Source organism: Solanum stenotomum, chromosome 12 (genome assembly GCF_019186545.1).
Source record: "Solanum stenotomum isolate F172 chromosome 12, ASM1918654v1, whole genome shotgun sequence".
Taxonomy (NCBI): Eukaryota; Viridiplantae; Streptophyta; class Magnoliopsida; order Solanales; family Solanaceae; genus Solanum; species Solanum stenotomum.
Window position 1 is genome coordinate 31,182,556 of NC_064293.1, and position 18,878 is coordinate 31,201,433.

The 18,878-nt window shown below is 32.9% G+C and overlaps 2 protein-coding genes and 1 pseudogene across 2 annotated transcripts; 1 reads left to right on the plus strand and 2 right to left on the minus strand.

Annotated features, from left to right (window-relative positions):
- The first annotated feature begins 3,312 nt into the window (after positions 1 to 3,312).
- LOC125847982 (uncharacterized) lies at positions 3,313 to 6,233 on the plus strand. Its single transcript, XM_049527753.1, has one exon. It carries the CDS (start codon positions 3,427 to 3,429, stop codon positions 6,106 to 6,108), a length of 2,682 nt encoding a protein of 893 aa, XP_049383710.1. The 5' UTR covers positions 3,313 to 3,426; the 3' UTR covers positions 6,109 to 6,233.
- A 944-nt stretch (positions 6,234 to 7,177) lies between these two features.
- Positions 7,178 to 8,831, minus strand: LOC125848003 (UDP-glycosyltransferase 90A1-like). Its single transcript, XM_049527777.1, has one exon. It carries the CDS (start codon positions 8,689 to 8,691, stop codon positions 7,318 to 7,320), a length of 1,374 nt encoding a protein of 457 aa, XP_049383734.1. The 5' UTR covers positions 8,692 to 8,831; the 3' UTR covers positions 7,178 to 7,317.
- A 4,696-nt stretch (positions 8,832 to 13,527) lies between these two features.
- LOC125848006 (UDP-glycosyltransferase 90A1-like) lies at positions 13,528 to 14,874 on the minus strand (annotated as a pseudogene).
- Between the last annotated feature and the right edge of the window lie 4,004 nt (positions 14,875 to 18,878).

Consider the following 18,878-nt stretch of genomic DNA (forward strand, 5'->3'; position numbering starts at 1 on the left):
CAAAAATGACTCACATATATACCCTTACTGTTTCATAAATGACACAGATTTACTCTTTTTGTCTAACAGATCAGAAGTGAAAATATTAATAATGATTTTTTTAATTAAAACAAATAATTTCATATAGGTATATTTGATCCTTTCGCATAGTGGGAGGTATACTTGATCTTTCTCACACACAAGTTATTTTCTTTTTCTTCTTTTTGCCTTCTTTAATTCAATGAATAATTTGAGTTTATTATCTTGATGATCATCAAATTTATGTTTTAACTCATCTTCTTGTAAAATTCATCATAGATGCCACAATTTTTTTTTTCAAATAGTACAAAAAATAAATTATAATATAGCCATAAAAAAATAGTCTTAATTTTTTTATTTTTTCACACTTCTTTATTTTTATTTCTCATATTTTCACACTAAAAATTGATATAAGAATAATAAAATAATAAGCAAATAGATTTATAAGAAAGATATTTAAAACTCAAACTAGTTATTCAATCAAATAAGTCAAAAAAAGGCGTGAGAAAGATCAAATATAGCCCTAAGATTTGCTAGATAGAGGTCTATTGATAACCCTATATGAATTTTATTTTTAAGAAAAAATAAAAACATTAATTTAAAGTTATTTTTCATTTCAGCTAGACAAAAAGGGTATATTTGAGTCATTTGTATAATAACGGGTATATCAGTTCTAAATTGTAAGGTTGACGGGTATATCATGCCATATTCCCTTATAAATATCCGTTATTTTATGATCATGCATGGAATTTACTATGTCTTTCAATAATAACAACATACTCAATGTAATATTTTCTAAAAAATAAGCCACCTCATTGGTGGGGGTAGACGGACTCCTACATGTTCATATCTTAAGCAAAAAGCTTTACAAGAGGAGGAATATGGTCCTTTTCTCTATGTGGAATAATGAGAATGAAAATCTCATCCTTGTACAAAAAATGTCATATGCTTAGGTTACATAAGAAAATCCTATCTATAACAAGATAGTCATGATAAACATTCTGAGCAGCTTGTCTCAGAGGAAATATAACAACACACATATAGAGTAGGCTCCAACAAATCATGTTGAAAAATTTAAGTGTCATTTCCTAACTCTGATTAGTAGTACACCGTTGAAGGCCTAGGAGAGCCAATCCTTACTCAATGTAATCGAGCTCATAAAAAGATTTGGAAAGAATAGAATGTATGTAGATCTTACTTATATCTTTATTGGATAAAGATATTATTTCGATAGACTCTCAACTCAAAAGATCAAGTATAATCAAAATCGAATTGAAAGAAAAAGAATGGTTACCGAATAGCAAGATGGACAAAGTGATCATATGTAGTAGTAAAAATAGAAGAATAAGATACTATATGAATAGTAACTAATATTACAAAATAGGAGAAGATGGGAATGTGAGACTACCCCTGCCTATCTCATATTAATGTGCTACAACTAGACTACGTCAAACTGCCCTTTTGCTCTAATAATTCTCGACCTTCATACTTTATTATCTAGAGTTTTGTCTTCTATATAAATTGGAAATGTGCTCTATATACTGTCTAATCACCTTCCTTCGGTTCTTTTTTGGCTTGCCCTTACCTCTCTTAAAATTTATTATAGTCTACCCGGCCCGCATACCTCCTGACTAGGGTCTGTACACTTCCTATTCATATATGTTCAAACCATCTTAGTTTCATTATCCTCAACTTGTCCGTCACATAGACCGTTCTCACCTTGTCCTATAAAACTTCATTCTTAATCTTATCTCTCCCAATATGTCTTCATCTGCGATACCTTCATTAATTGGTCATCAATTTGCCGCATATAACAAAGTCGATCTAACCACCAATTTATTGGTATACTTAGTACTTACCTTGGTCACACATTATCATACCACAATACCCTGAACACAAGCCTCCATTTAGCTTACCCTTATTTACATTATTGTCAGTCTCCTATTTCCTCGAATTATAAATCCAAAATACTTGAATCATTGTTGCTTTAAAAAGTAGTAAAGAGTTTTAATTATTCCTTTTAGACTTCAATGGGATTTTTTTTAAGGTTTTTTTTTTTTTTTCATATTGGGGATTTGGAAAATAAGACTAATTAAGATAACTATCCAGCATATGCAATCACAATTCACACGGAGTATGCTGTATGCAATTGTTGGCACCTTAGCTAGCTAGTTGTCTTATAGACTAGGTAAATATAGTACTATCTCAAGTTCGAATATATTTATCCTAAGTTGACTATATTTTTTATGGATAAGGAGCTTATAAATAATATGTGGTACTCATATTGATTAGTTAGGGTCTATAGGGAATTATAGGCTACTAGGTATTTGGAAGCTGTTGTTGATTTTAAGAAAGATCACACAAGGCTAATAACATGCATTGAATTAAACACATGTTGAAGTATTTACAACTTTAGCTTGTTGAAAATTCAGAACCCAAACAAAAGTGGACTTTAGGATGATAACATAGCAGTTGTCCTAACTACCTATGTGGCTTTGAATTTACATCTATGTACTGAACTTAGCTTTTATACCCTTCACCCTCTCAATTAAAATGAAATCTTTCGCATTTCTTGAGTCAAACAAACTTCTTTTTTAATTAATTTAACCACAAATTATTTATACTATTTTTCAAAATAATTTAAATTATTAATTATTATAATTATAATTTTTTATATGATAGTAACAAATATATATATATATATATATATATATATATATATATATATATATATAAAGATAGAGGTAAATATAAGTAAAATTTTATTATAATTATATTAGTTTGATATGTATTTCTCTAACTAATGATGTCAAAATTGTATTATAATTATTTGAAATGTTTCCACAATTCTTATGATAAATTTGTCTATTTCATAGGGTTTAAACTTTATAAGTTCAAAATTAAGGAACATATCATCAATCATGAGGTTCAAGCATTTGCAAGGGTTTTAAGATTCAAAATTATACAACATATCATGAGGTTCAAATATAAAATTTATCCATTTTTCATATTTTAAGTAGGGTTATTTTTATCTGAATTTTCTTTTGTATTAAAATATAGTTATTTTTCTACCTTACTTTTCAAGTGGTGACTAAAAACTCGCAGTTTTTTTATTTTTTATGAGTAATGTAGAGTGAAAATACTTTTATATTATTTTTCAAATTCTTGAAAATTTTGATACTCAACTTCACATTGAAGCTCGAAATTTTATGATCAAATATATTTTTCATTAATTGCCTCCTAAAACGGGCCATCCTGCCTAATTCTTACAAGTTCTAATGAATTGGCCCACGGGTATCGATTCGGCCCAACCCAATGCAAGTAGCAAAGACTTGTTCTTTCCGTAGCTCCCACATGGTTGATCTTTGAGCTTGAAAATTGAAGCTCTTTCTCCGGCTGAACTCCATCATGGCTGACAATCAGCAGCACCACCGCCATCACCGCCCCAACCGTCTTTCTCTACCGCCGCGCACCGCCGTACCTATCATCACCTCCACCCCTACTACCACAAGAACCCCTTACCCTTCTTTTAACTACCCTCCTTCCACTCCTACACCAACTCCATCCAAACACAGAGTTTCCTATCTCCCCACCAAATCTTCTCCGGCTAAAACCTCTTCTTTGCCATTTCTCTTCCTTCTCCTCTTCTCTCTCCGCTCCTTTTACTCTCTCCTCCCTTTCCTTCAATCTTCCCCTTCCTCTTTCTCTCTTTTCCCCTTCTCTTTCCTTGTTTCTCTCCTTTCCTTCCTTCTCACTTTCTCTTTCTCCTTCTCCTTCTTCAGTTCTTCCTCTTCCAGTAGACACCCTTTTTATCAGAAGAATCGTCATGGGTTTTTCTCCTTGACCCGATCTCAGTACAAGCCTCTACTAGCTAAATCGTTTCTTCTTGCTATAGTCTTTCTTCTCCGATTTCAAGCCCTTCGGTATTGCGGAGCTGCCGCTATGATTCTCGCGGAGATTTCTGGAAATATTGCTTCCCGGTTCATTTCTGAAGGAAAAAGTCGCGATCTTTTTGACCGGAATCGGATTAGATCGTATGAGGTTTGTGGGTTTATCTCTATGTTTATTGGGTTAGTACTGTTATCTATTAGTTGGGATAAAATTGAATGTTTCCCTTTATCTTCTGTGAATGTGTATGAACTGGGGTTTTCATTGCTTCCGAGGTATAGTTGTGTTAGGATTTGGCCAATGTTGCTTCCGTTTCTTTCTGGTTTTTTGGGGTGTTTTGAGAGTAGTTCCATGAATTGGGGCAGTTTGAGGGAAATGGGTAAGAAGCAGCTTCGATTGGTCTCGTTGTTTTTTACAACTGTAATACTATTTGTACCAGCTGTTATAAGTATGTTTGTATTTGAAGCAGAGGGGGATAGTATTTCTATATACAATCTTGGTTGGCCTTTAGTGAACACAGTAGTGTTTGGTGTGCTATTGAGTGAGAATTTTACTGCTGAGAAGCCAGTTTCTTCTAAGGACTTACAAAAGGAGTATCTTGTAACATATATTTGTACAGTTATATTGGAATTGTTTTATTTCCCTGAGCTTTCACTTTGGGGATTGTTGATATGTGGATTGTTGCTCTGGGTTTCTGTAAGGAATTTGGATCCTGTTGACCCTAATTATCTTGAGTTGGGGTTGGAAACATCGGATTGGTTTACAACTTCAGTTATGAAACCTCTCCGGCATATCTTGGGTGAGAGGAAGTCACGCAAGATTGCGCTTTTCCTTTTGATCAATACAGCTTACATGGTTGTGGAATTTGCTGCTGGTTTTATGAGTAATAGCCTTGGGTTGATATCAGATGCTTGTCACATGCTGTTTGATTGTGCAGCTCTAGCTATTGGATTATATGCGTCTTACATATCACGGTTGCCAGCAAATGGTCAGTTTAACTACGGCCGTGGAAGATTTGAGGTTCTTTCTGGGTATACAAATGCTGTTCTTTTGGTCCTTGTGGGAGCGTTAATTGTACTTGAATCATTTGAGAGGATATTAGACCCTCAAGAGGTTTCCACTAACAGTCTATTGTCAGTGTCTATTGGAGGGCTGCTTGTTAATATTGTGGGTTTGATCTTCTTTCACGAGGAACATCATCATGCCCATGGTGGATCATGTTCACATTCCCATTCTCATTCCAAGTCTGATACAGATTGCCACAGTAACGAACATCACCATGATCATCATGTTCACCAGACAAAGACAGAATTCTCCACAACTTCTCATTCCCATTCCCATTCCCATTCCTACTCTCCTTCCACATGCCATGATCACCATATTCATGATCATGATCATGGTGGTCACCATGTACAACAGGAACAAATCAGTATTGTCCATGAATGCCATGAATCATGTTCTAGTCATGCTGGTCATGGACATAATGCTGACTATACAAAGCAGAGCAAGAAAGAAAAAGAATGGAATGAAAATAACACTCCTCATTCTCATGATCACTCCCATGACCATAATCATGGACACCATCATCATGGTGATGCTGACCAACATTGTCATGGTGTCACCTCAAGTAGTTCTTCGATTAAGGTGCACGATGGCTCTGTTGCAAGTTTTCAAGGACCAGATTGTTCTCATGGTCATAAACATGTTACTACAGACAAGGGTGTCACGGAGAAACATCACCACCAACACCGCCACATTGATCATAACATGGAAGGCATCTTTTTGCATGTTTTGGCTGACACCTTGGGTAGTGTTGGGGTGGTAATTTCAACGCTCTTAATCAAGTACAAGGGATGGCTTGTTGCTGATCCTGCCTGCTCAATTTTTATCTCTGTACTGATTATATCTTCAGTAATCCCATTGCTCAGGAATTCAGCAGAAATTTTACTGCAAAGAGTTCCAAGGGCGCATGAACATGATTTGAAGGAAGCTGTAAACGATGTTATGAAAATAAAAGGTCTTTCTGGGATTCAAAAGCTGCATGTTTGGAGCTTCACGAACACAGATGTTATTGGAACTCTCCATCTTCTCGTCTCAAGCGAGAATGACAAGTCATCTGCAAAGACACAAGTATCTGAAATATTTCATCATGCTGGGGTCAAGGATTTGACAATGCAAGTAGAATGCATCCAAAGTAGTTAGTCTAATTGGAGGCTTTGACCAATTACTAGAAGTGCTCAGTGTTCGCTTCAACTGCATCAAATGGAGATCCCTTGAGACCTGAAGTGATGTACAGTGGGTTGAGTAAGTGATAGTTTTTTTTTTTTTTTTAAAATATCTTTAAAGTTTCCCAAGGTATATTCAATTTCTGTTCTGGACCCCCTTTATAGGGTTTGAGACCAGTTGAAGACTAATGTTAGTGTTTTTTAATCTTTATAGTATACTTAACTAAGCTGAAAGGAAATGTTGAATTGAACCGTTTTTGATGTGCTGCTGCCTGTTGGAAAATCTAGTCGTTCTCGTGTTGAATGATTAATGAACGTGTTGGGAAAATAACCTTATAAAATATATCTCCAGGTGATTGTGAACTAGTACTTAACCAGTTTGCCATTTCAGTTAACATTTTGTTCTGTGGTCGACATTCCTGTTTTTCTCCTTCCCTCATTTTTGTATTTGTTTCCTATCTTCTTATGTTTACTGGTTTGTATTGCTACACAAGCTATAGTTGAACAAGAATCAAATCATATTTGATATTCTTGTTTGCAGTCATGTTTGAACGATTTATATAAAATAACATGATCACTAGCTTCTTGTTTGCAGTCATGTTTGGATAGCTAGTGATCGTGTTATTTTGAACAAGTTTTACATAATAAAGAAGAGAACATGATGTAAAACTTGTTCCTAATAACTTTTAAGAACATGATAATTTTTGGTTGATAACTTAGCTACATATGAAAGATTTTATTGTCCGGTTGAATTCCACGAGTTTATCTCTTTGAAGAGTTCTTATAAGATTTTATTCTTGAATTCAACTCAAATCTCTTTCTGGAATTAAGTGTAAGCTATGTTTCCGTCAACTTATGTTGTTTTGAAAAAGAGAAAAGCTGTATCCACAGCTTAGGAAATCAATCACGATAGAGACAGAGAATCTTAGTTTAGTAGTCCAGTTGGTTGTTTACTTGAATTTTCATTTTATTTTTTTCTTGAGGATACTATATCTCGTCTTGCAAGCCCCTCCCTCTCCCACGTGTATACTAAAAATCTAAAATAAAAAAAAGAGAGCATCACTTAGAAACTGTAATGGGAAAATATTTAGGAAAAAAACAAACATCAAAATGCTTCATAAAGTCGTAAATATTTCTTAAAGAAAAGGTAGGTAGCCTACTCCCCACCAACAAAGAAATTCATAGTTCAAACATTTCTTCTTGTAGTTAACTCAAGAATAAGGTCGTTCAACGATTGCCATGATGATCCACCTTCTTTGACTGCATTAATGGCTGCCTCTCCAATCTCATTCACCTTCTTCCTTGCCTCTTTACCTTTGTCACCTTCCATCAACTCCCTTATCGGCTTTTCCAAACCTTCACACTTCACGAATCCTCTCACTGACCCATCACGCGTCTCAACCTTTAGCCCAATCTTGATTTCCTCCACCACCATCCTTGCATTCAGGTGTTGATCAGCCATCATTGGCCATGCCAGTATAGGCACCTTCGCGCATATGCTCTCCACCACTGAATTCCAACCGCAGTGGCTTAAAAAACCTTGAACGCTCCCGTGGTTCAAGATTTCTCTCTGATCAATCCACTCTGTCACCACCAGTCCCCTGTTTTTCACTCTGTTTTCGAACCCATCATTGATTTCATCTATGCTTTTCCTGACTACCCACAAAAAGTTTACTTCGGATTTCTCCAACCCAATTTTGATTTCCTTCAACTGTTCAGGAGATATCTCTGCTTGGGTCCCGAATGCCACGTACAAAACTGATTTCCCCTGTTCTAGCATTTCATCAAGCCATTTCATATATGAAGGTTTCTCTAACCTTTGCTGTAGTGGTGCGGTCGCTGCACAAAAGGGTCCAACGCACCATGCTTTTGGACTAAATTTACTATTGAAGTGGTCTACATAAACAGATTCGAGCTCGTAAAAGCTGTTGACAATTAGACCATAGCTTTTAGAGGTCGCCATGGCTTCCTCCATGGCAAAATCGAAAAAGGGACCCTTTGGTTCACGCTCTCTGAAGGGTGAATCAAAGTCATTCCTTGTGAGCTTAATCCAGGGGAAATCAGGGAGTGTAAAAATTTCATCATCGGATAATTCTGTTCGTAGGAGATGACCGGAGGAACGCATTAAGGACAAGGAAAAAGTGGTCATGCCATAATAGGCAAATCTTGGGATACCCAACTTGTTTGCAGAGTCCAAAGTCCATGGAAGGAAGCTATCCGTGATCATAAAAGTAACTGGCGAAAAAGACGCTAAGGCTTGTTCGAAATCGGGTTTCATGGATTTTGTAGCGGAGGCAAATGAAACAAAAAGGGACATGGATGGAAGTTTATCAGTACTCTCAACACCTACGGGAATTCCTTCGATATTTTGAGGAAATGGGATGTCGATTATATTGACGTTGATGTCGGAAAGGGAATCAGAGAAAAAAGGACGGCTTGCCGGAGTGGTGAAGACGGTGACGGAAATTCCACAGCGGAGAAGGAGACGAGCAAGGTCAAAGATAGGGATAATATGGCCTTTGGACATGAAAGGAAACAGAACAACATGAGGAGAAGCCATTGATGCTCTGCTCTTAGTGTTGGTTTGTTATTCTCATAATTCCAATTTATACAGTAGTAATACCTTTTTATAATTTATTATGACCGTTGTGTTCTTGTTAGTTTGTACACATCTGGACTAATATTTATGATTAATTTTATTGGGTATGTGCTACCTTCTTCATTGACTAGTTCCATCGAGTAATTCAGCCTATTAAGATTTCAACATATGAACAAAAATGGAAAAACTATCTAATTGTACTAACATTTCTATGTATTTATTAATTAAACCTATAATTTGAAATAATTACATACTATTTCACTAATGAATAATTTCATAGTATTCGATTTCAAGTCAGATACACATAAATACATGTATTTTTGCAATCAGATACATTGGGAGGCAGGCGAGATAGCCCATGTATCAGAAACATTGGCAGAAAAGCAAGCAAGAACGAGCGAGAGAGTCGGATACATATGAATGCACTTGAATACAGTGTATCTAAAATAAATTATACCTATTTTTGACCTCATGTATTCGAGATATATGTATTTGGACATGCCAAATACATGTATCCGAAGTCCAACTTATGTTAAGATTCATATTAAAATTCGTTGAAAGGGAGTAATTTGCTCCTAAAGTAATAGGATTTGTGTTATTTGTACAAAAATATCATCAAAAATTTTTTCTTCACCTGACTATTCAAGTCAATCCTCGTTCACTGAGGCGGAATCATGTAGAACTGAGGGTTCAATAGAAAATTATACAGTTTATACATAATTAAAATTATTTTTTATGTATATATAGTTAATATTGAATTCTCTTTTTATTCATGTTTTTAATTCTTCATACTTTAAAGAGAAAATCCTACCTCCGTCACTGGATTGATTTGAGCTAAAAATTGTTCACAATTAGACACTCGAGGGAATTCCTTTTTTAATTAAGAGCCTATTTGAACAATATATAGATGTTAAAATATGAACTCCAAATTGCTAAAACAATGTACCTATTTTTCAAGTGGAAGAAGGAGCTACATGTTTACTACAAATTTCAAACCTCTTGTTGCGCAGTATCTTAAGAACAGATATATTCTTAAATTAAATCAATAACAAGAATGCAAATATAATTTTAAGGCACACAATAATTAGGTTGATACATAAACCATAAACCATACTAGTAATAAAAATTCAAAAGTCGAAATCGAGTTCAAATCCAAAACAACCTCCTTCTCCTTCTCCTTCGGATTCTCCTTCTCCTTCTTCTACTTCTTCTCCCTCCTCTTCCTCTTCTTCGCCTTCCTCTCTGGGGGTTCTGTGATGAGCATGTACCAGTTTTTTGGCAATTTTCCCAGCAATTTTTTTCACCATATTCCTTTTCTTATGATCAACAACTTCCTCTTTCTTATCTACATTGATTTCCTCATTAATCACATGGGGCTCTTCAGGCTTGTTTTGAGTTACGTGAATATCATCATCTCCATGTTTGTGGTGTATGTGAAGCTTCTCCTCGATCTTGTGCAGAATTCTTGACATATTGCTAGTGGATACAAGTATGATTTTTGAATCACAAAAAAATCTTGATTTCTATTCCTTCAAAATAAACGAAATTATCACCTTATTTATAAGGTTTCAAGAAAATTATACATGGTAAAATATTAAATATGGTAAGTACTATATATGGTAAAAATAATTTTTAAAAATCCTATATTAATAGGAGTATTATGTAATCAACTATATATGGTAAGTATAGATTGTAATTGATGATAATTAACATGATCGACTATTTATGGATCAATGACCGTACATACGTCTTTCGCTTATAAGTTGACATACTCTTTGTTGCCTGTTTCATAAAGCGTGTGTGCCCATCGAAAAGGAAATAGCAAGCCATGTTCTATACCTTTTAAATATGGGAAACTACCTAAGAAAGAAGTGGATCAACACCATATATACTATTTTTATATATAGTTTCAAATAATTACGTATAAATTCATATAAATTAAGAATTTTATATCATATATTAAATTAGATTCGTGAGATACATTATTCTTTTAAAAGTAACCTAAAGTAAAGCGCTTAATTCTCTCCATAATCTATGCATTCACTTCAAATCAACACTTACTTTCTCTCACTTTGCCCTCTCCTCTATTTCTTCTTTGATGAGCCTCAGCGAAACCAATCCACCACGACGTTGATGGTAAGTGCATTGTTGCTCACAACAACAAATCAAAAGGTGAAACAAACACCACTGTGGTTAGATGTCAGACCAGCTAGGAATATATATAACAGAAAAGTTTCAGTATTACCATTTTTTCTACTTCAAAGCTTATTTTTGCTCGAAAAAGATAATTGTTTGTGGAAACAATAAGCGGAGAATTACGGATGTATCTGACACATTATATGCATGTATTGAAGATTTACGCATGTATCTAACAAACTATACGCATATGTATGGTACATTATTGATGTATCTGCCACATTATTGAGTTAAGATTATATGTATCTAGTTTTAATCAGTTTATCTTATTAAATGTATGTGGATCAAACAAAAATATGCATATATTTGGATAGGAGTTCATAAATTTGAGTTAAGAAGTTTGCTGACTTGCCAAAAAAAAAGGACTATGATATTATTTTTTTGACGTTGTTACAAGCGTAATCTCTCCTTTATCAATGCTTTCCGTTATATTCATTAATTAGACACATTTCTTAATTAATGATTTTCAGTTATATCACCTAATTAGGCACACTAGTTGATATGTATCTCGGATACATATATTTGGAAGAGGCAGATATACGTATCTAAGATAAGAAACGTAATACTACAAACTAGTGTGATCCTAAGTAATTACTCTCTTTGTCCACTTTTATTTGCCATATTGCACTTTTTGAAAGTCAATTTGACTCATTTTCAAAGCTAAATTAGATTACATTAATTTGATATTTTAAACAAAAAATTTAGATATTCAAAAACTATACGCAAAGTACTATAAATTGTAATTTTTTGCATATTAATATGATGAAAAAATACATTGTAAAATGTTAGTCAAAGTTTATATTGTTTGACTCTAAAAAAGGAAACGATAACAATTAAAAGTGGACGACTGCCGTAACTCTTGAAATTGATGTAAATCACCCTTTAAATATGCAAGTTGGGACGTGACATTAGATGAATTATCGTATTTTGTTAATTAAAATGGTGTTAAAAGAAAACCAAAGGTACATCAAGATGGGTTATGCTTATGCATTTCACAGTTGAATCTCGTTCAATTTTTTCGTATGCTTACTTTTATATATTTTAAATTTTCTCAAATGAAAATTTTAATTCCGTCATTGATTATTACCAGGAGCTATGATTGATGATTCTAATTGTTTTCTGGTTATTTTGGTTCTTCAGTAATATAATGTTTCTGTCTTGGACTTTTAAACTTTGTTATTTTTAGGTTTATCACAAATTTTTTAATTAACAGCATGTCCTTTTCGTTCAATTTCTAAAAGTTTTTAAAATAGATTACGTTTTAGCCACTTGCCAACAATATTAACAACTCCTTCCCTAAGAATCATTTTATTATTTTCAACAAGCACGTTGTAAGACATTTAAATTAAGTAATATCAACTATGTTTACCAAATTTCGATAATTCACATTTGCAACAACTTCAAATTAAAAGATGTTGTAGTTGACAAGTTGTTGTTGACACTATACATTTTTCCCAAAAAAAAAATAAAAGGAAATAAGTATACCCTACCCTAAAGAGTATTGACTTATCAACATCCAATAAGGGTGACAAATTATATAAAGGCCCTGTTTGATCATGAATTATTCACTCTTTTTAGGGGGGAAATCACTTAATTTATTTGGCTATGAAAATTTAAAATATGACTTAAAGTTATATTTTTGAAATTTGAAAAACAACTCAAAACTTGTTTTACTTTTTTCACTTTACTTTTGACAATTATTTATTTTCACAATTTTGCCCCATTTATTTCTTTATTTAGCTAGAAATCAAAATGTCTCAATTTCTGCGTATGCTCTCTCTTTACAAATTATAAATAAGATCTCTACAATTTACTCTTATTTCATGCTACTGATATTTTATTTGAGAGATTCAATTTTATGTTCTTTTATAAATTTATTTTTAATTTGATATTATTTTACAATAGATTAAGAAATATTCATTTTTATACTTAGAAATTAAGAAAGGTCCTTAATTCATTGAGATAATTTTAGGGACCACTTTTTCATGTTTCTCTCTATAATACTCACCTCTCATGTGGTTTATAATATTACGGTTACATTCCATCTTTTTTTAATCATTCTTTAAATCTATTTTAAAATAAATTTAAATTAATTAAGACTTTTTAAAATTTACCCTTTTTATATTAATTTTTTCATATTAATTCATATTATTAATAAACATGACTTATTTAATAAATATTTAAATATAAATCAGCACAAATAAATTAATATTATAATATATATTATATTTATATTACACATGTTTTTTTACCGAACAAAGATACATATTTCTTCATACTGATTTATTTTTAAAGTATTTATTAAATAAATCATTTTTCAATAATATGGAATAATACGAAAATAAATTAATATAAAGAGGGACAAATTTGTCAAATCATAATTAATTTATATTTATTTTAAATAGATTTAATGAAGTGAAATAGTTACAAAAATATAAAAATAAAGGAAGTAAGTGTAATGTGGTAAATCACAGGCAAAATCAAGGAGGTTTCTGAAATTATCCTTAATCCATGGTAAGAAGTTAACGTGAACAGAGAAAGAAAAGAAAAAAAGACGCACAAATAGAAGGTACCCTAATACTCGCACAAGAAAATCATAATTCAAACACTTTCTCTTTCGGTTAACTCGTGAATAAGCTCATTCAAAGTTTGCCATGATGATCCACCTTCTTTTACTGCATTAATGGCTGCCTCTCCTATCTCCTTCACTTTCTTCCTTGCCTCTTTACCTTTCTCTCCTTCCATCAACTCCTTTGCTGACTTTTCCAGTCCTTCCCACTTCACGAACCCTCTCACTGACCCAACACACATCTCGACTCTTAGTCCAATCTTGATTTTCTCCACCACCATCCTCGCATTAAGGTGTTGATCAGCCATCATTGGCCACGCTAGTATGGTAACCTTCACGCATATGCTCTCCACCACTGAATTCCAACCGCAGTGGCTTAGAAAACCTTCAACACTCCCATGGCTCAAGATTTCTCTCTGATCAACCCACTATGTCACCATCAGTCCCCTGTTTTTCACTCTGTTTTTGAACCCGTCATCGACTTCATCTATACTTTTCTTGACTACCCACAAAAAGTTGACTTGGGATTTCTCCAACCCAATTTTGATTTCCTTGAATTGTTCAGGAGATAACTCTGCTTGGGTCCCGAATGCCATGTACAAAACTTGCTTCCCCTGTTCTAGCATTTCATCAAGCCACTTTATGTATGAAGGCTTCTCTAACCTTTGCTGTAGTGGTGCGGTCGCTGCACAAAAGGGTCCAACGCACCATGCTTTAGGACTAAACTTACTATTAAAATAGTCTACATAAACAGATTCAAGCTCGTAAAAGCTGTTGACAATTAGACCATAGCTTTTAGAGGTCGCCATGGCTTGCTCCAAGATAAGATCGAAAAAGGGACCCTTCGGTTCACGCTCTCTCAAGGGTGAATCGAAGTCATTTCTAGTCAGCTTAATCCAGGGGAAATCAGGGAGTGTGAACATTTCATCATCAGACAATTCTGTTCGAAGGAGATCATGAGAGGAACGTCCTAAGGACAAGGAAAAGGTGGTCATCCCATTAAAGGCGAATCTTGGGATACTCAACTTGTTTGCAGAATCTAAAGTCCATGGGAGGAAACTGCTTGTTCAAAATTGAGTTTCATTGATTTTGTAGCGGAGACAAATGGAACAAAAAGGGACATGGATGGAAGTTTATCAGTACTCTCAACACCTATGGGAATTCCTTCGATATTTTGAGGAAATGGGATGTCGATAATATTGACGTTGGTGTCGGAAACGGAGTCGGAGAAAAAAGGACGGTTCGCCGGAGTGATGAAGACGGTGACGGATATTCCACGGCGGAGAAGGAGACGAGCAAGGTCAAAGATAGGGATAATATGGCCTTTGGACATGAAAGGAAACAGAACAACATGAGGAGAAGCCATTTTTTCTATGCTCTGCTCTTGGTGTTCGTTTGTTATTCTCATAATTCCAATTTATACAGTAGTAATACCTTTTTACTCCATTTAAAAAAGAATGATCTCCATTTCTTTTAGTCTGTTTAAAAAATATATATATTTTTCTTTTTTTGGTAATATTTTAATTTCAATTTTCACGTGATATGTTTAAGGTCATAAGACTAAAGGACAATTTTATACATTTGACATCTTTAATTTAGGACCACATAATTCAAAAGTTAATATTCATGATTAATTTTATTGGATATGTGTTACCTTCTTCATTGACTAGTTCCATCGAGTAATTCAGCCTATTAAGATTTCAACATATGAACAAAAATGGAAAAACTATCTAATTGTACTAACATTTCTATGTATTTATTAATTAAACCTATAATTTAAAATAATTACATATTATTTCACTAATGAATAATTTTATAGTATTAGATTTCAAGTCAGATACATTGGGAGGCAGGCGAGATAGGCTGTGTATTAGAAACATTGGCAGAAAAGCAAGCAAGAAAGGATAGAGGCGAGTGAGAGAGTCGGATATATATGAATGCACTTGAATACAGTGTATCTAAAACAAATTATACCTATTTTTAACCTCATTTGTTCGAGATATATGTATTTGGACACACCAAATACATGTATCTGAAGTCCAACTTATGTTAAGATTCATATTAAAATTCGCTGAAAGGAAGTAATTTGCTCCTAAGTAATAGGATTTGTGTTATTTGTCCAAAAATATCATCAAAAATTTTATCTTCACCTCACAATTCAAGTCAATCCTCGTTCATTGAGGCGGAATCAAGTAGAGCTGAGGGTTCAACAAAAAATTATACAGTTTATACATAATTAAAATTATTTTTTATGTATATATAGTTAATATTGAATTCTCTTTTTATTCATATTTTTAATTCTTCATACTTTAAAGAGAAAATCCTAGCTCCGTCACTGGATTGATTTGAGCTAAAAACTGTTCACAATTAGACGCTCGAGGGAATTCCTTTTTCAATTAAGAGCCTATTTGAACAATATGTAGATGTTAAAATATGAAATCCAAATTTCTAAAACAATGTGCCTATTATTCAACTGGAAGGATGAGGAGCTACATGTTTACTACAAATTTCAAACCTCTTGTTACCGCAGTATCTTAAGAACAGATATATTCTTAAAATAAATCAATAACAAGAATGCAAATATAATTTAAAGGCACACAAAAATTGGGTTGATACGTAGATATTACTAGTAATAAAAATTCAAAAGTCAAAATCGAGTTCAAATCCAAAACAAGCTCCTTCTCCTTCGGATTCTCCTTCTCCTTCTTCTACCTCTTCTCCCTCCTCTTCCTCTTCTTCGCCTTCTTCGCCTTCCTCTCTAGGGATTCTGTGATGAGCATGTATCATTTTTTTGGCAATTTTCCCAGCAATTTCTTTTACCATATTCCTTTTCTTATGATTAACAACGTCAGCTTTCTTATCTACATTTCTTTCATCATTAATCACATGGGGTTCTTCAGGCCTTTTTTGAGTTACATGAATATCATCATCTCCATCTTTGTGGTGTATGTGAAGCTTCTCCTCGATCTTGTGCAGAATTCTTGACATATTGCATCCACAAGTATGATTTTTGAATCACAAAAAAATCTTGATTTCTATTCCTTCAAAATTAACGAGATTATCACCTTATTTATAAGGTTTCAAGAAAATTATACAAGGTAAAATATTAAATATGGTAAGTACTATACATGGTAAAAACAATTTTTAAAAATCCTATATTAATAGGAGTATTATGTAATCAACTATATATGGTAAGTATAGATTGTAATGGATGGTAATTAACATGATCGGCTATTTATTGATCAATGACCGTATGTACGTCTTTCGCTTAATTGCTTATAAGTTAACATACTCTTTGTTGCCTGTTTCATAAAGCGTGTGTGCCCATGGAAAAGGAAATAGCAAGCCATGTTCTATACCTTTTAAATATGGAAAACTACCTTATTAGAAGTGGATCAATACCATATATACTATTTTTATTTATACTTTCAAATAATTACGTATAAATTTGTATAAATAATGAATTTTATACCATATTTTAAATTAGATTCATTGAGATACATTATTCTTTTAAAATTAACCTAAAATAGAGCACTTAATTATCTACTCACTTAATTCTCTCCATAATTTATGCATTTACATCAAATCAACGCAGTCTTTCTCTCACTTCGCCCTCTCCTCTGTTTCTTCTTTGATGAGCCTCAGCGAAACCAATCCCCTGTCATCGTTGGCGCCGCCTCATCCTTCTCTCTGACTCTGGTGACGTTGACGATAAGTGCATTGTTGCTCACAACAACAAATCAAAAGGTGAAACAATATTACGGTGGTTAGATGTTGGACCACCTAGGAACGTAATTGAAAAGTTTCAATATTAGTTTGCTTACCCTTTTTTCTACTTCGAGGCTTATTGTTGCTCAAAAAAACCAATTGTTTGTGGAAACAATAAGTGGAGATTTACGGATGTATTGACACATTATTGAGTTAAGATTATATATATCTATCTTTTATCAGTATACTGATTTAAGTGTATATGTATTTAACAAAATGTATGCATGTATTGGAGATTTATGCATGTATCTGGCACATTATTGAGTTAAGATCATATGCACTATGCAGGGGTGGCTCTACAGCTTTGACAAAAAGCAATTGCCTTAGGCCCCAAAATTTGAGGGGTCTCATTTTTTTAAAAAAGTAATAGGTCATAAGTATTTTTTTTAAAAAAAAAATATTGAGTATTATTTGTAGAAAATAATAACTTTTTATAAAAGAGCAAAGAAGTAATAGAAGTCTGACAAATTATGAATACTATGTTTCAAGAAAGATTAAATAATTGACTATAATAAACTTCATAAAAAATAAATATTCAAATTCAAGGCCTCCATTCGAATTTGGCTTTAGGCTACCAATTTATTAGAGTTGCCCCTTATTATATGTATCTAGTTTTAATCACTTTATTTGATTAAATGTATATGGATCTGACAAAATACATGCATGTATTTGGATAGGAGTTCATAAATTTGAGTTAAGAAGTTTAAACTTTGCTAAATTGCCAAAAAAAAAAAAAAAAGAAGGATTATGAATTTTTTTTTAGACGTATTGATATGTCCTATCCTCTAAAGTCTTTCAGTTATATTCATTAACTAGGTATTTTGTCCGCGCTTCGCGCAATGGTGAACTACGTCAATAATCTACTTCTAAACAATTGATAATAGAAGTGTTTTCGAGTGGGTACAACCCTACGATAAATTGTCAACAATATTTTATCCAAAAATGAAATGAAATACTTTTTTAATCTTAAACCAAAAAGATTTGATTCTAACTGTTTATGCATTTTGTTATTAATTCTTCATTTTAATTTAATGAGAAAAGTATATTTACCCCGAAAATCTATATATACATACATATATATATATATATATATATTATCATTATCTTTTAAGAACAAACTATATTATACTTAGTCCAATACTTGGACATATAAGAATTACTTAGTACCTATAGAGAATAAAAAATTATAAGAATTTTTCGACTTAAATATGTGTTATACTATTTCATATTTATACTCATGCTATTAGCATAAATAAAAATGAAAAATATTCAACAGCATGTGCATAGAATAAGAAAGAGAGTCTGGAGGCATAAAAAGGTTTTGCATCATTTTGATAAAGCAATACCAGAAATGGAATAAGCATATCTGCATGCTAGCCTAAGATCTACAACAATTATATTTGCTATACATGAAATGAAAATGCATAGAATACAAGAGTATTTTGAATACAAAAATGCTCTATCAATTTTGAAGAAATGCGTAATTTTTACCGCATAATTATCCGCAACCCTGTTTGAGAAACAACACAAAAATAATAGTATCAGAGCCCAGTTACTAATGGAACTAGATTTTACTTTAGTAAAACCTATATGGTATATAGAAGATAAAACCTTA